The sequence below is a fragment of the Macaca mulatta genome, chromosome 6, assembly GCF_049350105.2.
Source record: "Macaca mulatta isolate MMU2019108-1 chromosome 6, T2T-MMU8v2.0, whole genome shotgun sequence".
Taxonomy (NCBI): Eukaryota; Metazoa; Chordata; class Mammalia; order Primates; family Cercopithecidae; genus Macaca; species Macaca mulatta.
Window position 1 is genome coordinate 71,537,734 of NC_133411.1, and position 26,615 is coordinate 71,564,348.

The 26,615-nt window shown below is 39.5% G+C and overlaps 1 protein-coding gene across 1 annotated transcript; it reads left to right on the top strand.

The window, feature by feature from the left end:
* The first annotated feature begins 8,641 nt into the window (after positions 1-8,641).
* On the top strand, positions 8,642-9,457 carry LOC697534 (uncharacterized). Its single transcript, XM_078004358.1, has one exon. The coding sequence runs from the start codon at positions 8,642-8,644 to the stop codon at positions 9,455-9,457; it is 816 nt and encodes a 271-aa protein (XP_077860484.1).
* The last annotated feature ends 17,158 nt before the right edge of the window (positions 9,458-26,615 follow it).

Genomic DNA, 26,615 nt, shown 5'->3' on the forward strand with positions numbered 1-26,615 from the left:
TAGGCTATGTTGTGTTTGGCAACTGTACTTCCATAATCAATGCCACCAACCCTTTGTGTGCTATAAATGGCTCGGTTTTCGTTTGCGGAAACAACATGGCATATACGTATCTACCTACAAATTGGACAGGGCTTTGTGTTCTGGCCACTCTTCTCCCCGACATTGATATCATCCCTGGAGATGAACCTATCCCCATCCCCGCTATTGAACATTTTATTTATAGACCGAAACAAGCCATACAATTTATTCCCTTGTTGGCTAGACTAGGAATCACCACTGCTTTTACTACAGGAGCCACAGGCCTAGGAGTCTCACTAACCCAATATACTAAATTATCCAATCAACTAATCTCAGATGTACAGACCTTATCCAGTACTATACAAGATTTACAAGATCAAGTAGACTCGTTAGCTGAAGTAGTTCTCCAAAATAGAAGAGGCCTAGATTTGTTAATGGCAGAACAGGGAGGGATATGTTTGGCTTTACAGGAAAAGTGCTGTTTTTACGCCAACAAATCCGGAATCGTCAGAGATAAGATAAAAACTTTGCAAGAAGAACTAGAAAAGCGCAGAAAAGGCCTGGCCGCCAATCCACTATGGACTGGACTCGATGGACTTCTCCCCTATCTCTTGCCATTTCTTGGTCCTTTACTCACTCTTCTACTTTTCCTCACTCTCGGGCCTATAATCCTTAATAAGCTTATGGCATTTGTCAGACAACAAATCGAGGCCTTCCAGGCCAAACCTATACAGGTCCATTATCATTGCCTTGAGATGACTGAAAATGTTGAGTCTTATTTACCTTAATAAGACCACCTCCCCTGTGTGCTGAACTGGACAGTCAATGACGGGTAAGAGGACACTATATCCATCGGAGCCTAAGACACGAGGGCCGCCCTTGCTGCTGCCTTATCCCATGATGGGCCTAGAAGGTGGGGGTGAGTTGACCCAACCTAAGACAGGCGCAGTTCCCGAGGGGTTTTCTTATCATAAAAATATAAAAAGGGGGACCTGTCCGGAGCTGCACGCCCCGGCCATAGCGAATAATAATTAAGGATTAAACGCCTGAGCTGTGTTCACTTCCACCCAACACCTTCTCCCTATCTTTGCCTTTTTTCCCTGTACTAATACCTCATTAAAGATGGCGCTCTTCCTGCTTCTTCACTCACTTTTCCCGCGCCCGGGAAAATTGTTACTTAATAGCGCAAGCGCAACATGACGTCCGACCAGAGAAACCGAAACTAACCTGGCCACGCCCTCGGCAATGAGATCATTTCCGCCTTAGCCCAACCCCTTCCCTTCCAAGTGTATATAAGGCAGTGCATTACCGCCATTAAACGAGACTTGATCAGAGCACTGTCTTGTCTCCATTTCTCGTGTCTCTTGTTCCCCAAATTCCCACCCCCTCCTCCAGGGCCTACACTGACTATCCCGCGGGCCGGGATAGAAAAGAAAACAAAACACCAGTTAAATTTATGGATTGTGAGCATATTTAGATCTGAACACCCTTATGAAAATCATGATTTCTCCCTGTATCTACAGACAGCATTATGTGCACAGTTTCCAGGAATTCTCAGCCTCCTTAATGTCTCTCCTTGGAAATTTCCCTCCATTGAAACATTGGTTCCATATTAATAACTATTGAATGAAGATTATAGATTTATAGCTATGCTCACACATATCTAGTGAGTAGTTTAAAGAACTTAAGCCCATAAAAATTGCCAAAAATTTTAAACTTGATCCTTTGGCTAGGGCTAATAGTATTTAATACCTAAATTTGTTTTCTCATGAGATTTTTGTAAGAATTAAATTATATGTTTGTGAAAGCATTTTTTTTACTTCAATTGCTCTAAAATGCAACTTGGCATTTTTGTTACCGTTCATAATGGTAATATAAGAAAAACTATGTGCCTAGAAGGACTGTGAAATGCTCAATTGCGACATTCCAAGAAGCTGGGAAAATTAATTATTAGGAGAGTTTGAGAATAGTACATATGGATCTAGATTAGATTTATAGGCCAAACATATCTTCACTGGACAATATCCCATCTTTTGTGTGTAATCATTTAATATGATTGTTTCTTGGACACAATTGTTGGAAGAAAACCATAAATATCTGGTATCCTTCTATGTTCAACTTGAAAAATGCTTTTATTGAATGATTTAGCAGTACAGAATGATACTTCAATATAAAGTCCACTGTACTGCCTTTTCTCAATGCATCCCTAATCTTGTTTCATTAATTACTGTTATTGCCTGGAGTGCTCATTAAATAAGCAACACATTTTCACTTCATTCTGAAACTAAAATGGAGTTGCAAAATGGTTTCTATATAGCTCTTGGAAAAACTTAATTGACCCTGGTAAGAATTTCAGCTTGTTTATATTGTTGGTAAATAGGTTGCTTCCTGTCGTCAAGGTTTCTAAGCTCTGATAGATATCACTTTTATAAGTTGACAGACAAAAGATTGACAAACAAAAAGTTTATCATTTCCAACTCTGAGAAAAGGTAAACGACTGTACCAAGTTCCTTCCCATTTTCCCCTTAATAGAATTTGAAAACAAAATTAACTTTTAAGAGGACTCTAAAATTTAAAAAATTAAATTAAAGCAAAGAAGAAAGTTGCTGAACATGAATTAAGTTTTATAAGTCCACCAGTGGTCCTTAATTCCTTAATTCTACCTTCTGTTTCCAAGTAATTCGTAGTGCAGTCCAGAACAAAACTCGAAGATGCTATGTAAAGATAGCTTCCAGTTCAATATCTTATCAAGCAGCAATTACAAGTGTATTAAAATAATCTGTTGACAAAACAAATGATGTTTTCTGCTTTTAAATCTCCTTGACGAAGTTTGTTAATGTGAAAATTATATATTAAAAAGTGGCCATTTGAAATAGTCATTAGCAGAGGCAAGCAGCAGTGAATAGATCTAGAAAGTTTGTATAAAATCTGCCTTAAGGGAACAAGGGAGATTAAAGAAAGTATGGATAGAGATCCATCGAGTCTCCCTTGGAAAGTCAAATCAAAAGACCAGTTAGTATTAATTAGATTACACGCAAAGCAAAAAGAAAGGCTCAAAGGAACAAAAATAACTTTTTTCCTATGACTTCTAAAAACATTTACGTATGTGTGTGTGTGCATGTGATGCATGTGCTCCTGTATATGTTTGAAGTTATTAGTTATGAAGAGGATCAATTGAATGTGAGTGTCATAGGAAGAAGAATCAAAGTTCAACCCCATGATAATTGCTACAGGTATTAAGGAGAGAAGCAGTAAGAGTGGAGAAATTGAGTTTATGCACCTTGGTCTTCCTCTCTTATAGGTAATTTCACATATTTGATTTTCATTTTCAGAATCGAATTTCATGTTCATGATTCATTCCAGTTTACTTAGAAAATATGTAAAATAAATCTAGAATAAGAATATATCTTATTCAAGAGTTGTGTGATACCATAGAAAACCTATATACTGCATCTTAAAGCTTGAAGATTAGTGGGTCCAAAATCCATCCAAAGAAAAGCAAGTTGCACAGTGACAGTGACAATTTAGGGGCTCTATTTTCAAATGGGATTTGAAGTGGGAAAAATAAGCTCTGCTTGAGGTTTTCAGTTTAACTTGTCATAGACATGCTAAATTCATGGACTATATATGTGAACATCTGCCTGATCTAGAGAAGTAAGAAATGAAACTTTAGAACTTCAGCTTTCTCTCCCACCTTCTCTCACACACACACTCACACGCACAAGATAGACACAGGGAAATAATTATACTAATTTTGTTTTTAGTAAACTATAAAAAAGTAAAAATATAAACACATTTTAAAATAAGATCTTGAGAGAAACATGATTCAACATTATAAACTAAACATACATAAACATTTGTAAATTTTAACATAAATTATATTTAAAAGTTTGTCTTATTTCAGAAATTTCATAAATTCAATAAAAAAGAATAAAACACATTTTCTTGTTTTGCATGTATAAAATTACATGACACTATGAATATTCTTTTAAATAGCAACTGTTTGAAGTTCTAAGGATAAAAGTGTTTATAGTACAAAGAATTTTTCCTATGATAATATAGCTCTTATGAATATAACAGAACATTCAGGTGCACATTCAGATAATGCATTTTAAATCTCAAATTATTCCTGTATGTTATTTTTTGATGAGAACATACTTTGCTGATCTGTTAGCTCTTAAATGAACTCAAACAAGAAGCTACTTTGTAACTTGAAATTTGAGGATTAATAATTCTTATCTTTAATGAGAAATATTTTTGATAATTATATAAATAAATTGATGATAAAAACATATTATGTACTTCATTATCATAGCCCTGAAGTGCACTTTAAAATGTGCTTATATCATTTTACTTTGTTTAAAATAGTGCAATTTCTAGCAGAAAACCACTTCCTTTCATCTGCCTAAGAAAATCAGCTTCTTTATGTATTGTTTTATAGATTATATTCATTTTAGTTAATCTTTATATCTATATTTTGCCAATACCATATAGTCTTCATATCTATAGCTTTTCAATCGGTTTTTTGAAATCTGGTAGACTAAGCCCTTCAGCTTTATTTCTCCAACTTCATTTTAAAAATTGCTTTGACTATTCTAGATCCTCCTAATTTTCATGCAAATTTTAAAATCATCTTGAAAATGAATACATAAATCCTTCTAGAGAATTTATTGGGATCGAGTTAAATCTAAATAACAAAATGAGGTCATTTAACAATATTGAATCTTCCATTCCATAAATGTAGTACATGCTTATATTTATTTAGTGTTACTTCAATTTTTCTTAGCCATGTTTTATAATTTTCAGTGTGGAGGTTTTGAATGGTATTTGTTTGGCTTATTTGTAAGTAGTTTACATTTGTTGGTGGTATTGTAAATGGAACAGTTAACTTTCATTTTCAAATTGTTTGTTTCTTATGCATGTTTACAAGCAATTTTTATATGTAAATTGTGGGTTCCACAGCCTTGCCAAAATCTTAATTCTAGTAGTAGATTTATAGATTATCTGTCATTTTCTGCATAATCATATCACCTTTAAATAGAGACAGTCTTACTTCTGTATTTTGATCTTCATTCATTTTATTATTTTCCCTTATTGCAGTTTCAAGGATCTATAATACAATGTTTTGTTAACGTGGTAAAAGCAGATATCTTTGTTTTAATCTCGTATCAGGGAGGAAAACAAATCAGTCTTTCATCAAAATACATCACGTTGGCTCCAGTTTTTGTTGTTGTTGTTGTTTTGTTGTAGGCAGAGTCTCTTTCTGTCAGGCTGGAGTCCAATGGCACGATCTCGGCTCACTGCAACCTCCGCCTTCTGGGCTCAAGCAATTCTCCTGCCTCAGCCTCCCGAGTAGCTGGGAGTATAGGCATGTGCCACCATGCCCGGCTAATTTTTGTATTTTTAGTGGAGATAGGGTTTCACCATGTTGGCCAGGCTGGTCTCGAACTTCTGACCTCAGGTAATCCGCCTGCCTCGGCCTCCCAAAGTGCTGGGATTACAATTGTGAGCCACCACACCTGGCTAGCTTAATTTTTTTTAGAGCAGTTTTAGGTGTGTGGCAAAATTGAGCAGAAATAGAGAGAATTCCCATGTATTTCTGGCCTCCACACATGCGTAGACTCTCCCATTACCACATCCCCCAAAGCATGATTCATTGGTTACAGTCAACGAACCTACATTGATGCATCATCATCACTGAAGTCCATAGTTTACATTAGGGTTCACTCTTGATATTGTACACTCTGGGTTTGAACAAATATATAATGACAAGTATTTACTATTATAGTTTTATACAGAATAGTTTTGCCATCTTAAAAGTTATCTTTGATCAATCTACTCATCCCTAACCCTTCCCTAATTCCTGGTAACCACTGATCTTTTTACTGTCTGCATAGTTTTGCCTTTCCCAGAATGTCATGGGGTTGGAATTGGAAAGCATATATCCTTTTCAGATTTGTTTCTTTCACTTATTAATGTACATTTTAAATTCCTCCCTGTTCTTTCATGGCTTGATAGCTAATTTCTTTTTAACCAATTATTTCCATGAAGGTGACTCATCTATAAATGAACTCATCAAAGGCATTATGCAATTCTGTAATAGTACTTTTTATGCCTAGCATTTGTTTTTGGTTTTTTCCTAGAATTTTTATCTCTGCCTATATTTCCCATCTGTTCTTGCACGTTGTCTACTTTTTTTGTTAGAATCCTTAGTATATTAATCAAACCAAAGTCCATCTTCTCCTGAGTTCCACAATGTCCTCATTATATTATATAAGTGATTTAGTACTTCCCACAAAATCCATACCTCATAAAATTCCAGATGCTATTCTCAGCCCAGTCTTAGGCAGCCAGAAGAAAATCTATTATCAGTAAGGAAAGAAGGTGTTGTACACTATTATTTAGTGGCCTGGAGAAATGGTTTCAATAGTGATAGGTGGAAATAATTTTAGAATGAATATAATATGAGTCAAATAGTAATGTATGTACTGACCTTCCTTCAGTACATGCTCAGCTCCTAATTTGCAATCATGCTGACAAAGCCCTGTAGTCAAATTGCTTTCTGAAGAATTACATTCTTTACTAAGTAACCATTCAACTGGTCTTTATTTGTTTGCAATTATAGAAAGCCAAGTTTTTTTTGGCATACTGGAAAAATAGCAGTCTCAGGAAATTGACAAGGAAATCAGAAGTACAGATATATATAATATACATTATTTATATATTATATAAAATAATTACACACTAATATATACTGTTACGTATTACATAATTTTATATATATATAAACCTATATATTTATATATATATATAAACCTCCTCTCTCTAGAGCCACAGGAATTGGAGACAAGATTATTTACTAACATAAAACTCTAACTTGTACTCCTGTGGTATATGTTCTATACCATGGTATTTGATCATGTTAGAACATGATCAAAGTTGTAATTATGTATGTATATATTTATCTATCCCCTATAGTATACATTCTAAGAGAAGCAGTGCCTAGATTTATCATATTTCTTTTACTATGAACCAAACTAACCAAGTGCCTGGCATATATAAGCTACTATAAAAAGTGTTAAGAGAATTGATGTCAGTAGTTCTGTTACAGTAGGTAGACATGAGCAGAGCAGGAGAGGACACACACACACACACACACACGCACACACACACACGCACCCCTCAGCTGATGGCCAGGTGGTTGTTAACTGTGTCTCTAAAAATAATAATTAATCATAGCTGGCACCAGGGAAGGCAGTCTCCAAATAGAAAAAATCTGAAACTGGTGATCCATAGCTTCTCAATAAGATCTCAAGAGTTGGATCAGTGGGCTCAAGCATGCTCACTAAGAGGCAAAATGGTGGAGTTTAACCTTTCTCTAGAAATACTAGACTGGTAAGGGAAGAACACCTAAAATAAGCATGAGTACAACTCCAGTAAACACACTGCCTATGCAGCACCTCCCAAGTGTTAGCAGGCCACTGCCTATGTGGGCAGCCCACCCCAAGGGGAGAATAAGCGGAGAGGGGATGCAAAACCCAGGAAGTGTGCCAATGTATAAAACTCCAAGTCAGAGGTCAAACCACATACTTGGTATCTCAAGTCACCTGCTTGGCCCTCTTCCAAGGGTACTTCCTTTCATTCCTGCTCAAAAGCTTTTTAATAAACTTTCACTTCCGCTCTAAAACTTGCTGCTATATCGCCTTCTGCCTTATGCCCCTCAGTTGAATTCTTTTTCTTGAAGAGGCAAGAATTGAGGTTGCTGCAGACCCATACAGATTCACTGTCACTAACTGTTCCCCTAACTGGTAGTTAGCCATAGGGTAGAATAACTCTTCCAAAGTCAGTAAGAAGGCAGACTATGCTGCCTAAAGGCTGCCCTTTCAAAAAAATTAATTCTGGCCAAAGGGGAGAACACACAAAAATACTTGTGGTCATAGGGAAATTGGGTGATGTTAATAATATAGTACACTCGTAAGGAAATTAAGGAAAGGCAGCAGTCAGGAGAAACATTTGATGAGCTTTGATTTTAAAATATTAATCTTCCAGAGTTGAAGATCAAAGAGTACATGAAGTACCAACAGCGTGAGGGATGTGAGCTGTAGGTAGAGGGGAGACTATTATCAGAGCTGCCACTGTTGATATAGCGGGTTGTTGCAAATGTGAGCAAATGAGCTAGCATTAAGAATAAGAGCAGATAGGCCGGGCGCGGTGGCTCAAGCCTGTAATCCCAGCACTTTGGGAGGCCGAGACGGGCGGATCACTAGGTCAGGAGATCGAGACCATCCTGGCTAACACGGTGAAACCCCGTCTCTACTAAAAAATACAAAAAACTAGCCGGGCGAGGTGGCGGGCGCCTGTAGTCCCAGCTACTCGGGAGGCTGAGACAGGAGAATGGCCCGAACCCGGGAGGCGGAGCTTGCAGTGAGCTGAGATCCGGCCACTGCACTCCAGCCTGGGCAACAGAGCAAGACTCCGTCTCAAAAAAAAAAAAAAAAAAAAAAGAATAAGAGCAGATGATATGATAAAGCTCGGCATAGACGGCCCAACCTGGAGAAAATTGTCAACCCAAAGGGTGAAGAGAAGCCAGGACTAGAAGGAAAATAAATGATCTATATGTTGTATGGATTTAAAAAAAAAAAAAAAAAAAAGAATAAGAGCAGAGCGCGAGCGGCGCGAGAAAGCTGAAGGTCATGTGGCCGCCCTCAACCGACGCATCCAGCTGGTTGAGGAGGAGTTGGACAGGGCTCAGGAACCACTGGCCACGGCCCTGCAGAAGCTGGAGGAGGCGGAAAAGGCTGCAGATGAGAGTGAGAGAGGAATGAAGGTGATAGAAAACCGGGCCATGAAGGATGAGGAGAAGATGGAAATTCAGGAGATGCAGCTCAAAGAGGCCAAGCATGTTGCGGAAGAGGCTGACCGCAAATACGAGGAGGTAGCTCGTAAGCTGGTCATCCTGGAGGGTGAGGTGGAGAGGGCAGAGGAGCGTGCGGAGGTGTCTGAACTAAAATGTGGTGACCTGGAGGAAGAACTCAAGAATGTTACTAACAACCTGAAATCTCTGGAGGCTGCATCTAAAAAGTATTCTGAAAAGGAGGACAAATATGAAGAAGAAATTAAACTTCTGTCTGACAAACTGAAAGAGGCTGAGACCCGTGCTGAATTTGCAGAGAGAATGGTTGCAAAACTGGAAAAGACAATTGATGACCTGGAAGAGAAACTTGCCCAGGCCAAAGAAGAGAACGTGGGTTTACATCAGACACTGGATCAGACACTAAACGAACTTAACTGTATACAAGCAAAACAGAAACTCCGGAGCTCCGTGGTCTTTCTTTTCTCTTGTATGAAGTTCTTTTTGTTATTGCCATCTTTGCTTTGCTGGAAATGTCAAGCAAATTATGAATACATGACCAAATATTTTGTATCGGAGAAGCTATAAGCACCAGTTAAATCTCATTCCTTCTTTTTTTTTTTTTTTTTCCAAATGGCACCAGCTTTTTCAGCTCTCTTATTTCTTCCTTGAGTTGCATTTATTTCTAAGGTAGGCAAGGTATTTCCTCATAAGCATACTTTCTTAAGACAGAGGCCATTTGGTTCCTAGGAGAATAGGCAGCCCCACACTTTGAAGAACACAGACCCCAATATCTAGTCGTGGATATAATTAAAATGTTGAAGACCATAATCTTTTGGGTCAACTGTTGGTCAAACTATAGGGACCATCACATGGGTAGTGATTTTCCATCCAGAGCCAATAAAAGGGCGGGTGGGGGCCAGGGGTGGCTATTGTGGGAAGTCATAACCCACAGATAGATTAACCTAAGAATCCTGACCCTTCTCCACACTCCACCATGCAGAATAAACATCCTCTCAAGCAGTCAACGTAGAATGCTTGGGTAATAGTCATAATTACCCACATATAGTAATTAATAGATGGTAATTAATAGATCCTTGATGTGACGTTCTTTTGCGTATTTCCTTCATTATAAAGCTGTTCTCTGGCTGGGCACGATGGCTTTCGCCTGTAATCCCAACACTCTGGGAGGCCAGATCACTTGAGGTCAGGAGTTCAAGACCAGTGCAGCTAACATGGCGAAACCCTGTCTCTACTAAAAATACAAAAATTATGGTGACGCCTGCCTGTAGTCTCATCTACTTGGGAGACTGAGGCAGGAGGATCACTTGAACCCAGGAAGTGGAGATTGCAGTGAGCCAAGATCACAGCACTGCACTCCAGCCTGGTCAACAGAGTGAGACCCCATCTCAAGAAAAAAATAAAATAAAAATAAAGTTGTTCTCTGAAGAGCAAATGTCTGATTCCAATAATGACCCACTCAGCCGGAATATGGTGGAATTCAGTCCAATTCAGGTCAGCCATCTCCAAAAGACTACAAGTCATTAATAAGTTTAGCAAAAGAGTTTCTATCTATTAGCAGAAAGGGCCTCTCTGGCAGCAGAGATTAAAAATTGGCCCAACTTCATTTCCATACTTCAGGGAATAGCAAATTGAAGATTTACTTATCTAGGACTTGAATTCCTTCTTTGGGACCAAGTTAATAAAACACCAAGAAACTCCTGGTTAAACTGGATAATGAAGGATTCTGTAGACAGGGCTGCACATATCAGCTTTGTTTGACTTCTCTTTTCTCAGTTAACATCTCAGAGCTGGAACATTCCACATTCCCCGGCAGTGTGTGGGGGCCGACTAAAGTTTACAATTCTGACTAAAAATCACCCTGCTTCTGGCTTACAGAAATCCCTTACCCACCCCACCCCACCACCCCACTCCTATTTATTCAGCACCACACTACCCAGGAAATACACTAGCAAATTGTTCAATGGAATCAAATCCACACTTTTCTTTAGATTCTTGCAACAGTGTCATATGCAATAGTATCACTTTTTCTACATTTTGGTCAAATAAATTTTTATATAAACTAAAAAAAAAAAAAAAGAACAAGAGCAGAGCATAGAGACATATAGATTTGAGCCTTAGAAAGTACTAAATATTAAGGGACTTGACAAAGCAGATATAGCAGCCTACAAATTTAAACTACCACCTGTGTTTTCACTTTACAAGGAAGATTTTTTTTGTTGTTCTGGTTTTAACTCATTTCTGCTTTGGCATTGTTGATGTTTTAAATAAAGAAATAAGTTAATAATCTCTGGAAATTGCCATTTCAGTGGAAAAGAAAATGAAATTACATGATTTTCCAAAAGTAGGTTTATGAAAAGAAAATCTTTAACGAAACCTAGAAGTCTTGCTTTTTCTTCTTGCCCTTCCTTTCCTCTGCACTTTATAATGAAGTTTGTCTTTGTTTTGTTTACTACATAGACCACGTTTTATCTTTAATCATATTTGATTTGAGAATGTCCTCTTGCATTTGTATAAATGAAAATGGTATAATGAGTTGACCTACTATTTTCAATGATAAAGGATGTCACACACAAAATAAATGACTTTTTTCATTTGCATATTCACTTAGATTGGTGGAAGAAGCAGCTTTCAAAATCCTAAACATAGCAGTACTCTGTATCGTTTAAATTGGACCCCAGATAATCAAATCAATTCATATCTGAAAAAGAAATATAATCTACTTTTATTAGTAATTTGTATGTATCTGTGCATACATTCATACTTTTTCTTTTATAATATTCATATTTCCCTGTGTTCTACAAGTTTCTTGTTTTTAAAAGTATAATAAAATTCAAAAGTGAGAGAAATGTTTACTTAACTGAAGACATGGCTAAAACGCACCCTCTTAAAAGATTAGAGTGAATAAGAAGGAAAGGAAAAACATAAGCAAGAATCCTCTAGATAGTAGTTTAGTATTAGGTTCTAATTTTCAAGTAAATAACTGAGGCAAGATTGTTACTAAATATGGATGCCTAAAAACAAAGAGACTGCTTTAAGTTACTGCAAGTAATGTGATTGTTCTGACTTTTTCACCACCAAGACTCCATAGCTTTAGGAGTCATTGGGAAATACGCTTGTAAAAAGCTTTAATGAATCCTACTCTGCCGAAAGTGACGACTCATGGCTATAATCCCAGCACTCTGGGAGGTTGAGGCAAGAGGATTGCGGTTGGCTTGAGGTCAGCAGTTTGAGACAAGCTCATGCAACAAAGCAGACTCCCATTCCCACAAAATAAAAATAATTAGCCAGGCATGGTCACGTGCACCTGTAGTCCTACCTACTTGGGAGGCTGAGGTGGGAGGATCAATTGAGCCCAGCAGTTCCAGGCTGCAGTGAGCCACAATTGTGCCACTGTACTCCAGCCTGGGTAACAAGCAAGTTCTTTCTCAAAAAATTCCCTACTCTGTCACATTGAACAAACTTCAAATGTCTAGATAACAACAACAACAACAACAAAAGTTTAATCACACTCATTCCAAAAGTTACATTCTTTAGAAACTTTCTGAAAGTCACTTTTCAAAAGTTATTTGGCATTAAAAACATTCCATTTAGTTAAAATATAAATGCTATAATAAAATTTCTATGGACTAGTCCTCTTTTCTGATACACATGAAAATTTAAAGGACAATTTGAAAGCAATAATAAGGAGTTGTTGAATAGGTGCTATTTAATCTGCACTCAAATATTTTTAAGATAAATTTATTCTGACAGAATTAATATTAAAAATAATATTTACTTGAAAGTAATTATTTTTGCCTCATTTTCCTTTATAACAATTTAGTACAAATAACATATTAATATATACTTTAACAAATAGGAATGGCCTTCTACAATTCTAAACTGATCCTTCTCTATTTGCAACCCCCAAAATAATCAGATTCTTAAGAAGGGTCACTGCAAATGCTGACAAATAAGTTTAAAGAAATATAATCCAGCATTATCTTTATCAACACTTACAGAAACTACAGATAGTAGGTTGTTGAAGTCTTCAACTATATGATGGTGAATTTATCAATTTTGCTTCATGTATTTGTAGGCTTTGATACTTAGTATGTATAATATTTAGGAGGATTAAGTCTTCTGGTAGGTTGATCTTTATATAAAATTCCTGTTATTGATTTATTTTTATGTCTACTTACATAAAACTGCCTTTTTAATTAATGATTTAATCTTATCTTTTTCCATAAGTTTACTTTCAACATACCTATATGTTTACATTTGAAGTGAGTTTTCTTTTAAAGCAGAATACAGTTGAGTCACTTTTTAAATTCAGCCCTAAAAATCTCTTTTTTAGGTCATATTTAGACCCGTTACCTTCAAGCAATGGTTGATATGTTAGCAGTTAATTCTGCTACTTATTGGCCACCTATTTGAGTATTTTAATCATATTTATCTGCCAGTGCTTAGTATTTACAGAAGTAGTTAAATGAATGGATAATGAGTATTCACTAGAACTCTGCATTATGTGGCACGAAGTTGAACGAAAAAGTGTTTCATAGACATAATTTAATACTTTCCTGTGGCTAGTAAAAACATGGGTCTTCAGATAAACGAAATGATTTTAAAAAGATCTATCTCAAACACATTTTCATCATATTTTACAACCTCAATAATAAAGAGAAGATCCTAAAAGCTTCCAGAAAACAAAAGCAGCACACCGTAAAAGAATGACAATCAGGAAAGCATCATATTTATCAACAATAAACTGGATATTAGAAGACAATTGAAAATATCCTCAAATTTCTGACAGAAAATTATTTTCAATCTGAAATTTTATACCAAGCAAAACTAGTATTCAAATGTGAGGACAAAATGTATTTTAGATATGAAAGGACTCGAAAGTTTACCTCCCATTCACTGTTCCTTCAGATGTTTCTTGAGAAGCACAAGCAAAATGAAGAAGAGAAAAGACAAAGGATGGGGCAAGAAATATTTTCTTATTAATAGGAGGAAATCTGACTTAATTATACTCTTAAAATCATCTGGCTCTGAGGCAAACTCACAATAAACTGGGAAATAAAAATCATCATTACTATCAAGCAAGAGGGACTATTCAGAGGAATCAAATTTTCACTACTCTGAATGGGCGATACCAAGAACCTAGCTAATTCTTATAAATCTGAGTACCGTCCATCACATCTAAAACTCTAAAATAGTTTGTGTTCTTGCCCATTAGCAGGGAAGCACTCCTCCCTTGGGCAATTCCTTATATTATCATATGTATTATTATAATATCAACATCTACCGAGATATTGATTCTATGAAATCCTGCCTTTTCTCTCATACATGGAAGCATTCTATCATGCTGTGTCACAGATGAGGAACTTAGGGATTCAGGTCTTTTAAAATCCATTCTATTTCCACAACAATGATATTTTTAGATAACATATATATCAGATATAAATTTAAACACACACATACGAATGCAACAGTTGTGTATAAATAAATCCTCATAGACTGAAGAAAGTACACTTGAAACTTTCCTGCTTGTTTGTCATGTTAGCAAACAGTCTTTTTCACTGGAAATAAAGACAAGTTCATTAGAAGATTTACCCCATCAGATGAGGATTCCCATAGACACTACCCATCAAACAACACATGGACATTCTTTGAACTCCAAGCCTTGGACCCACACTTCCTTATGCCCTCTCAGGCACAAGGAAGTTTATTCTAAATATTCTACTTATTTTTAAATACTCTATCTAGCATGACTTAAATTAGACCAAAGAGGTTGCTTGCCATTCATTTTTTATTCTATTATCAGGCAGTTTTGAAGACATAAGAAAGCTGTATCCATAGCATTTGTTAAATATATAGTAGAATTATTCAGAAAAAATCACTTAGGCCTGGTGATTTCTGGATGGGCTACCTACTGTCAGCTGTACAACTTGCAGTTTAGTCAAATTTTTAGTTGTAGAGCCATTTCCCAGAATAGAGACACAAGTCGCTGTGCTAAGTGAAGAGTTAAGTGGGCTGCTCTCATAAATGCTAATGTAGGGGGCACAGTTATATGACATTATGCTGAAAATAGAGGCTCTTAAGGGTCTTTAAGTATATAAATTAGGCAACAGGAATGATACAGTGATGTAGAGGCTTGTTTGTTCTTCCATGCGAACTGCACTTCATGGAGAGTAGATATTTAGTTTAGGCATAATGTGTGTAAACAACCTCCCTATGGAGTCCTCAAAGAAACATAAGGAAATTAGAGCTTGCAAATAGAAGCTTTATTTTTTTTAAGTCAAGTATAATTATGCCTCTCTGTTTTCATATGTGGGTCATTTAATACCGCACTTTTGAGAAACATATTTATCCATTTTTTTTTAAGGGGAGATATTGGTAGGGATTACCTTTGCCTTAAATGAAGTCATTGAAAACATTTCCATTTGCTCTTAAATATAAGGTTTTAAAATGAATTCATTTTATTTTAGATGTGTCACTTTTATTGTGAATCTCTGCTGTCAATAACTTCTAAACAACAACAATGAGAAGCACAGTTTAGTAGTATTTGGCATAATTTAGTAGCAATACTTTGTAGAGTTACCTGTATGCCAAATTAGGACTCCATTTATTTCATTACAGTAATGAGGTCTGTGAATAGCTACAATTATTTATCTTTTTTTAAATAAGATAATCCATGGTAGTGAGTTATCTCAATTGATTGTTCAGTCAATTACAGATTGAGCTCTTTTCTACTCTTTCCCCATGCTCACTACTGTACTGGACTAGTCTTAAACAAATAAATATCATGCTATAATTGATATAGACACAACTCGTCCAGATTTCCTTTAATATTTTTTCCCATTTCTGTGCATACCTCCTTCAACTTTGGTGTGCTTTCATTTCCAATGACCCGCATCTAATGTCTTCAGAGGACTTCCCTTGGTTAGCCAGTGTTTAATGACTCATGGTTGTAAAGCCATTATCCTTACCTCAATTTGGGAAAATTTCTGAAAAACCATTTACTCCCGATAGAACGTTGTCACTGTCTTAGCATACAACTCCTCGTAAATTTCTAGCAACTTTTCTTCTGTCCAGATTTTTAAATATTATATTCCATTCCACCAGAAGATACTGTGCCTCCATCTTTACCTGTTTTCCTTCTCACTTATGAGGCCTTTCCAGACTAAACCTAAACCAATGTTTCTGAATTTTGGCTGCATTATGAAATCACCTTGGGAACATTATTTCTCCTTTTTAAAATCAGTCTCTCTGTCTCTTTCTGTCTCTCTTTGACCTTGTACACTGCTAAGCTATATACTGAACTCATTCAGATATATTTAAGGTGGTTGTATTAGTCCAATTTCATACTGCTATAAAGAACTGCCTGAGACTGGGTAGTTTCAAAAGGAAAGAGGTTTAATTGACTCACAATGCAGCGTGGCTGGGGAGGCCTCAGGAAATTTACAATCATGGTGCAAGGCAAAGAGGAAGCAAGGCACCTTCTTCAAAAGGTGGCAGAAAGGAGAAGTGCTGAGCAAAGGGGGAAGGGCACCTTATAAAACCATGAGATCTCACAAGAACTCAATCTACTATCACGAGAGCAGCATGGGTAAAACTGCTCCCATGATTCAATTACCTCCACCTAGTCTCTCCCTTGACACATGGGGATTAAGGGGATTACAATTCAAGATGAGATTTGAGTGGGGACACAAAGCCTAACTGACAGTGACAGGAGACAGACAGATTCCTAGGCAGATAGGGACAGGTGTCCAGTGAAACCCAACCTTCAAGTAATAGACAGCCTGAAGCCTGAAAACAAAGCTGCTAGTTCTGGATAGAGTCCACTATCAGAGTGAGAACTTTCTCAGTGCATTTTAAACAATCGAATGGTACTTTTTCCAAGAACCACCCATGTACCAACCAGCATACACTGCCCCATTCTAAGCCCACAAAAACCCTGAACTCAGCCACACAGATGGCTAGCTGCTCTTGGGTCCTCTCTCCACTGGGAGCTTTCCTTCTGTTGTTCAATAAAATTATTCTCTGACCTACTCAGTCTCCAGTGGCCACGTACCTTATTCTTCTTGGTCCTAGGACAAGAACTTGGAACTTGCCGAGCTGCGGGCAGCAGAAACAAACAAGCTGTAACCCTCCCATTCATTGAGATGAGGGTGGTGGGAATGAATGAGCTGTAACTCTCCCTTCTGTCAACTGAGATGCAGATGATGGGAATAAAAGAGCTGTAGCACACTCCCACTCACTGAACTGTGGGGGAGAAAAAGCCACTGAGTGCCACACCCTTCTGTTCACCAAGCTGCAAGCAGTGCAACATGCTCCAACTCACCGAGTTACAGGAGTGAAGAGCTGCAACATTTCTTGGGAGTTCAGATCTCGAGACTCCCTGAGTAAGAGCTGCAACATCCCTTGGGACTCTGGGGTTGCTTTTTATCTCTGAGATTTTGGGTTCTACCATGTTCGCTTTGTCTAGACACTGGCACCCAACGCAGAAGCCACTTTTGGCATGCCCAGTCCAGCCACAGGCTGCACACAGAGCCACAACAAATGTGGGATTCAGGCCAGTAGTGTGAGCCAAGCACAGCCTGCTTGGCTGAGTGGGCAGAGTGAACCTGGCAGGCCCTAGCAAAGCCCCATCATGTCAGACACAGAAATTTGCAGCTGATGTAGTGGCACCAAAGGAATCCTGTAATCCTGTAACCCTCCCTCCTGCCTGCCAAGCAACACAGGAGAAAAAGCCGCTGGATGCCATTCCTTCATGCCTGCTAAACTACAAAAGCTGCAACATTTCTGGGGACTCATCAGGATTGTCAGAAGGGTTAGTAAGAGTATACTGCTTTCATTTTCATTTCTGAGGTTTCTTGTCCTCAGATTTTTCTCTGAAAACAGATGAGGCACTGGGCCTCTGTCAGCCAGTTAAGAGCAAATAGCGCAGCTGCCAGTTCTACAAGATTCAGAGGACAGACTTGCTGGGGAGGACGTTGTCAATCCCCATTGCCCTCAGATGTTGGGAATGTTGGTTTTGTTCCAAAGCAGTTTCCCTTCACAGAGGTCTAGCCATCGTGTGGGACTGGAAGGAGTTCCTGCGGCAAATGAGGGTATCTGGCTGAGGCTACACTTCAGTGTTACCCAAAGGCCGCTAGACTAACTCCAGTCTCCAAGAGCCTGTTAGCGTGTCAGCACTAGGACCTCCAGCCTTTCCTAACACATTTTCTTTCTTTCTTTTGCAGCTGTCAAGGCTCCTATCTCTTCTTTATATACACTGTTAAGGGTGTTGTTTCAAGCCACAGAGATGATATAACTGGTTAGAATGAGCTCTTGGCTCAGTCATCAAGAATATAATTTAGAATAATGTGGTTTCTGTCTAAGAACCAAGGAGGATGTAACTATTGAGAGTTTCTTTCTCCTGTTGAAGAAATCCATTAGCTATAGAGCAAGAGGCTACTTTCCCTGGGCACCTTCCCCTCCCTGTGTTTAAGTTTGTTGTTTTATCTTTCCACCATGTCAAGAGTAAACATAGTCCTGGGAATACAGGGAGTTTTTCCATGCAAGAGATTATTTTTTTCCTCTTGGGAGGCATCTTATAAGGACAAGTCCCCAATTTCTAGGACTTCCTTTCTTTTCCTTGTTTGAAGAGAATCTGGCTCCACAGTTTCACTTTAGTATTACTCCAGTGTGTTTTCCAAGCTTTGGTTTGGAGCCCTAAAAAAAAAGAAAAAAAAGCCTAGATCTGAATGACCAAGAGGCAGTCAACAGCAGAAGGCTAGGGTGCATCACAGGTAAGCAGGACTATCCCTGACAACTAAGCCTTCCTGCTTCATGGGTGAAGAATTTGCTCTCATCCATGGCATAGATGAAGTCTAGGCAACACACAGATTATGGACAGTGGAAGGCTAGGGCATGGCATAGGTAAGTTCAACTATCCCTACTGACAAGGCCTTCCCATTTCATGGGTAGAGGTCACACTCACATCCATGGGTGGTACCTATAGTAGCCACTAGGACTCAGGGAAGGAAAGGAGGGAAGAAAGAAAAAGACACCATTTTTTTCTTTTCCTCACATACTCCAGGTTTTTGCTGGGAGACAGGAACTAAGGGACGCCTCTTCTCCTGTCTTTCAAATGAATAACACATTACCTTCAGCCTGCACTCCTCTTGAGAGCACTCCTCCTGAATCACTGGGACTCCTTTGACCCTCAGACTCTGAAAAAACAGAAACCACCTCATATTCCTTTGCACAAGGGTTTGAATGGATTATGGACTACAGGAAGGAAGGCCTCCAGAAGGAAACGTTAATTTTAATACTATCCTGCAGCAGGACCTTTTCTGTAAACCCGAGGGCAAAGATCCAAGGTCTCACATGTGCAGGCTTTCTTTTCCTTGAAGGATAAACTGGACCTTTGCCAACATTGTAGGATTGCTTCAGCCCTCCCTGGAGGCCATCTCAGGAGAGGCTGCAAAGGATAATCCCAAGGAACAAGGGAAGCAAATCTCAGATGTGTCTCTAGTAAGGGAGTTGGCTCCCTCCAGTCCTGCTTCTCCTGATCTATCCAATATTCGTTATCCAGGTTTTTTCTCAAACTTGTGACATCCTAGAAATCCTCATTTTAGGCAGATCCCAGTCTCACTTCTGTACCTACAAGAGATGCCTTTTGAATATTGCCCCATTAAGGTCCAGGTCCCATTTTCTCTATGGGACTGAAGGCAAATTAAGGGGAGCCTTGGCAAGTTTTCAGACGACTCTGACAGGTATATAGAGGCTTTCCAGAATTTAACCCATGTATTTGAAGTTTATTACGTTAAGATATTATGTTACTATGGAATCAAACCCTGGCTACCACTGAGAAGCAGGCATCCCTAAAAGTGACAGAGAATTTTGGGGATGAGCTTTGTATCTCATACAGTGCCAAGGAATGAGACGAGCCTTATCCAACTGGAAGAAAAGCAGTACCATTTGAGGACCCTAAATGGGATCCTGATGATGAAATGGGAGAATGGAAGAGAAAACACTTTTAGATGTGCATATTGGAGGGCTTACAAGGGACTAGAACTAAGCCTCTCAATTACTCCAAACTATCCACTATAGGCCATGGATCAGATGAGAATCCCAATACCTTCCTGGAAAGGCTAAGAGAGGCCTTGATAAAGCACATCTCTCTATCTGCTGATTCAGTCGAGAGACAACTAATCCTAAATAATAAGTGTATTACTCAGGTGGCTAACTAATATCAGGAGGAAGCTACATAAACTAGCATGGGACCAGATGGTACTTTAAAGAACCTCTTGAAAGTGACCACCTTGGTCCTTTACAATAGGGATGGGGAGGAAGCCTGAGAGAGAGAGGAGACACAAGAAAAAGGCAGAGGCTCTAATGGCTGCCTTGTAGGCTCAGGAACCCCAGAATCCCTGAGATGTACTTGTTAACTGCTATAAATGTGGCAAGCCAGGGCACTTTAGGAAGGACTGCCCAGGCAGCCTGAGGAAGCCACCTTGACCCTGTCCAATCTGTGATGGGGACCACTAGGGGGTAGACAGTCCCCAGAGATGAAGGTCACTGGGTCCAGAGTCAGTCTCTCAAATGGTCCAGCAGGATGGACGGGTCCTGCGACTCCTCTCCCTGACTCCAATGGTTCAGAATGCCATTACCATCCAGGAGCCTGGCTGATTCTGGAGGTTGAAGGGAGGAAAGTGGACATCTGCCTCGATACCAGAGTGTCCATTTCTGTTCTCCTCTCCAGTCTGGGCCGCCTCCCCTCCTCCCTTATCATGACTGTGAGGGACGTCTCAGGAAAGCCTCTAACCCAATATTTTTCCCAACCCCTTACTTGTAGTTGGGGAGACCTCTTGTTTACCTGTGCCTTTTTAATCATGCCTGAAAGCCCAACACCTCTGCCGGGCAGGGATATCTTAGCTCATATGGGAACCACCGTCTTTATGCCTCCAGGACACAGTCTGTCTCCCCTGACGGAGACCAATCTGAATCCAGAAGTTTGGGTAACTAACTCTAGGGAAAACTGGCCAAGCCACGACTGTCATACTGGTCTGGATCTACCTTAAAGATCATACTTCCTTCCTAATCAGAAGCAATATCTCCTAAAACCAGAAGTTAGAAAAGGGCTAGAAGTCCACCATTGATAACTTGAGGATGCAGGACCTCTTCAAACCCTGAAACAGCCCTGGTAATATCCTAATATTGGGAGTACAATTGAGACTGGTTCAGGACCTCTGCCTCATTAACGAGGCTGTGGTTCCAATTCATCTAGTGGTTCCCAATCCATATATGCTGCTGCTAACTCAAATACCTGAGGTATCTAAATGGTTCACAGTCTTGGACCTAAAGGATGCTTTTTTCTACATGCCACTACTCCCTGACTCCCAATCTTTGTTTGCATTCAAGGATCCCTCCAACTAGACCACCCAGGATGGTGTTACCTCAGGGATTCCAAGACAGCCCCCATCTGTTTGGGTAAGCATTCTCAAAATCTCTCTCTGAGTTCCTTTATTGTCATGTTAAAGTTTTACAATATGTAGATGATATTCTCCTTTGGGCCTCAATTGAGGAAATCTCTCAGGAGGGCAGTAAGGCTCTTCTTAATTTTCTAACAGAGGGTGTAAGGTCTCAAAATCTAAGGCTCAGCTCTGTCAGGCTTCAGTAAAGTACCTAGGTCTGCTCTTATCAGAAGGGATCAGGGCATTGGGGAAAGAAAGAATTAAGCCCATCTCCTCTTTTCCCCTCCCCAAAATGCTCAAACAACTGAGGGGATTCTTGGGCATTACAGGATTCTGTAGTTTATATATACCTCGGTACGATGAGATAGCACATCCCTTATATCACCTAATAAAGGAGATTCAGGCAGCTAAGACTCACTCCCTAATCTGGGAACCAGAGGCTAAAAGGGCCTTTGTCCAACTGAAACAAGCCTTGCTGGAGGCACCAGCCCTTCTCATAGGGAAGACGTTCAATCTTTATGTATCAGAAAGGAAGGGAATGGCCCTGGGAGTTCTAAACCAGGACCAGGGTCCCACCCAGCAACCTGTGGGGTACCTAAGCAAGGAACTTGACTTGGTAGGTAAAGGATGGCCACCCTGCCTCTGGGCAGTTGCAGCAGGAGTCTTGCTGGTACCAGAGGCTACTAGGTTAACCATGGGTAATAACTGTTTATACCCCCACATAATGTGGCAGGACAGCTACCTTCTAAGGGGAGTCTCTGGCTAATGGAAAGCCACCCCTTCAAATATCAAGCTCTGCTCTTAGAGGGATCTGCAGTCCAATTGAGAATCTGTCCCGCCCTACACCCAGTCACCTTCATCCCAGAGGAGGCTGTGGAGCTTGAAAATGACTGAAAACAGATAGAAGTGCAAACCTATGAGGCCAGAGTGGACCTCAAAGAAACCCCCTCAGACAACCCAGATTGTACTCTGTTTATGAATCAAAGTTCTTTTGTAGAACAAGAGATCCATAAAGCAGGGTATGCAATATTCACCTTGAATGACACTATTGAGAGCAGGCCTTTCTCCTCAGGTACAAGTGCTCAACTAGCTGAGCTAATTGCCCTCGCAAGGGTGTTGAATTAAGCAAAGGGAAGACAGTTAATATTTATACTGATTCTAACTATGCTTTCCTAGTCCTCCAGGCTCATGTCCTTATCTATAAAGAGAAAGACTTCCTTCCATGGGAAGTGGCAGTAATACATTGTAAAGGCCACCAAAAGGAGATGAATGAAATAGCTGCAGGAAGTAAGTCAGCAGACCAAGCAGCTAAATCAAAAGTGAGAGGGCCCCAGATTTCTGAAAAACTTGAGGCCCCTCTGATCTGGGATGGCTCCATAAGAGAAATAAAACTTCAATATTCTCCTGCAGAAATAGAATGGGCCACCTTTCGGGAATACACCTTTCAGTCCTCAGAATGGCTACAATTGGAGGACAGAAAACTTCATCTACCAGCTTTCAGCCAATGGAAAGTTCTGAAAACTCTTCACCAAGCCTTTTACCAAGGTAAGGATAAAACCTATCAAATCTGCTAAAAATGGTCCAACATGTCATTAATGCTTGTGAGACTTGCCTTAAAAATAATCCCCTTAATAGATGGCTTCTCCCCTCTGGAACCCAAAGAATGGGAAGCTATCTGGGGAAGTCTGATATTCAGACTGGATTTAACCCATATGTCAAATATAAGGGGCATCTTCTACCTCCTAGTATGGGTAGATATCTTCACTAACTGGGTAGAAGCATTTCCATGTCAAACAGAGAAGTTTTCTCAGGTGATAACAGTGCTAATTAATGAGATAATTCCTTGCTTTGGACTCCCTAAGTACCTCTAGAGAGATAATAGTTCCAAGTTCAGTGTGACTGTCACCCAGGGGTTATAGGCATTCAATAACATCTCCATTGTACTTGGAGACCATTATCCTCAGGAAAGGTAGAAAAGACAAATGATATTGTCAAAAGGCATCTCAGAAAACTGTCTCAAGAGATTCATCTCCCCTGGGTTACTCTTCTTCCCATAGCCCTTCCACATGTTAGAAACACTCCTCCTAAGCTGGGTTTAAGACCCTTTGAAATGATGTATGGATGGCTTTTTCACCCCAATTATTTCTTGCTAGACAAGAAACCTCTGATTTGATTAAACATATAACGTCTTTGGCCCATTTCCAACAGGAACTGAAACAACTGTTGGAGTCTCAGCCCAATGAACTAGCGTAAACTCTGTTCAACCCAGGGGGGCTTATTACTGATAAAGGCACATCCTCCCCTTTCTCCTGCTCTAGGCCTGGATTGAGAGGGACCTTACACTGTACTTCTTTGTACCCCAGTAAAGATCACTGGAATAGGTTATCGGATTCATTATACTCGAGTAAAGGCCTGGGAAACTGACAGAATTACTTCTGTTGATCCAGAAGAGCAACCAAAGCATCAGTGTGAAGAAATCAGAGACCATAAACCAAAAATCACAAAAGATAAGTATCAATAATTAGCCTTCCATGGATATCCTCTTTATAATCTCACCTATGCTTGCTGTTCTCACCTTCATTCTGTTCCTCACCATAAGACGTCTTTGCCAAGGATCCCTTAATCCTTAATACCCATGGGATTATCCACTCCCCTTAACAGCTATCTATTTTCTAAAGCTTAACTTCTCTCCCCCATACAAGACTTAATTCCTTCCACCAGGGTGAAACAGCTCTGGCCACAACATTGTTTTCAGAATGATTAGTCTATTTTGCTTACTATTTTTGTTATCTCTGGTACTAGATTTTTCCCTTTCAGCTCCTCTTTGTATAATACTCATATTTGGCCCATGCACATTTAACCACATTGTGAAACTTATTTCTTCTCATCTAGAGGCCATCAAATTCCAAATGTTCATGCAAATGGAGCCTAGGACAATGGCTCCCTTTTACTGGGGGCCCTTAGATAGGCCTCTGAGAAAGATCTGACTGCCATTTTCCCAAAACAGTGCCCCCTGTCAGCATGAAGAAGTTAGAGTGGTCACAGCCCCTATCCAAACAGCAGTTAGATATCCCTCTTCAGAGTGGGGATAGAAAGTGACAGGAGACAGACAAATTCTTAGGAAGACAAGGACAGGTGCCTGATGAAAGCCAGCCTTCAAGCCAAAGACAGCCAGAAGCCTGAATAGTGAGCTGTTGGTTCTGGATAGAGTCCACACCAGAGTGAGAACTTCCTTGATGCCTTTTAACCAATCAAGTTGTGGTTTCTCCCAGACCACTCATGGACCAATAAGCACACACTCCTCCATTCTGGGCCCACAAAAACCCCAGACTCAGACACAGAGACAACTACCCCCTCTTGGGTCCCGCTCCACTGACAGCTTTCCTTCTGTCACACAATAGAACTGTTATTTGCCCTACTCACTCTTTGGTATCTGCCTACCTTAATCCTCTTGATCATGGGACAAGAACCTGGAACTCGGCCGAACTGGGGGTGGTGGCAATGAACAGCTGTAACTCTCCCTTCTGCCCACCCAGCTGTGGGCAATGGGAATAAGAGAGCCACAGCATGCTCCTGCTCACCGAATGGTGGGGGTAAAAAAGCCACTGAGTGCCACACGCTTCTGCTCACCGAGCTGTAAGTGGTGGGAATAAAAGGACTTGTAACATGGTCCTGCTCACTGAGCCAGGGGATTGAAGAGCTGTCACATTTATTGGGAGCTCAGACTTAGGGACTCCCCAAGCAAGAGCTGCAGCTTCCCTTGGGGCTTCACAGTTGCTCGCGTTTCTGAGTTTTCAGGTGCCGCTGCATTCCCCTCGTCTAGATGCTGATGCCCAATGTGGAAGCCACTTTCAGCATGCCTGGTCCAGCTGCGGGCTGAACATGAAGCCATGGTGGGTGTGGGATCCAGGCCAGTAGCCCAAGCCAAGCGCAACCTGCTGGGCCAAGTGGGCAGAGCAAGTCCAGCAAGTCTGAATTACGCCCCAGGCAGAGGGCACAGAGGCCATAGAGATTTCAGGCTGGCAAAGCAGCATCAAAGGAATACTGGAACACGGTTACCCTCCCTCCTGTTCGCCAACCAATGAGAGCAAAAACGTCACTGGGCACTATTCCCTCCCACTCACTAAACAATAAAAGCTGCAACATAACCATATCAGTGGTGATATCTTTTTACATTGACCCTTTTATTGCCATGAACTTTCTATCTTTAACTCTATAAATGCTTTATCTGCTAAAGTCTACTTTATCTCATATTACTGTAGTTTTACCAGAATTCTTTTGAATAAGGTTTGCCTAGAGTCTCTTTGTCCTTGTTTTTATTTTCAACCTTTAGATAGCCTTATATTTAAAGCATATTCCATGGAAAAAGCATTTGCTAGAGTGTTTTTATTTTTAATCTAGAGGGAAAACGTTAGTATTTTATTTGGAGTATTTATTTTACTTATACCTTATGTAATTATTAATATAGATGATTTAAACTTATTATCTTACTATTGGATTTTATTTGGACCTTGTGATTTATGCCACCTTTCCCTTTCTTTTTTGCCTTCATTTTAATTAATCATATCCATTGTTATACTTTTTTCAATTAACTTCTTTTAACTTTCTATTTAATATAATTTTAGATTAACATGCAATTGTAAGAAATAACACATAGAGAACCCATCACATCTTTCACTCAATTAGCCCAAATGATAACATTCTGTATTACCATAGTAATGTATCACAACCATAAAATTAATGTTGATGCAGTCCTTCAACTTTATTCAGATTTCACCACTTACATGGACGCCTTTGTGTATTTGTCAATACAGTTTTATCTTATGTGTATATCATGTGACTATCGCTACAGTGAAGATACACAAACAGAATCATAGAATATATAATATTTTGGAATCAGGTTTTTTTTCATTCCTTATAATTCCCTAGGTATTCTTCCAAGCTATTGTGTGTATCTATAATTTATTTATTTTCATTACTGAATAATAGTCTATGGTATATACATACCAGTTTGGTTCATTGTTCATTTATTAAGGCATATCTGGGTTGATTTTAGTTTTCATTTATTGCAAATAAAACTGCCATGAACATTAATGCACACATAAGCTTTCATTTCTTTAGGATAAATGTCTAGGAGTACAATTGCTTTATCGTATGGTAGCTGCATATGTCCTGCAATGATACCTTGAAGGGGTGGCCTGCCCCTCCACACCTGTGGGTGTTTCTCATTAGGTGGAACGAGAGACTTGAGAAAAGAAATAAGACACAGAGACAAAGTA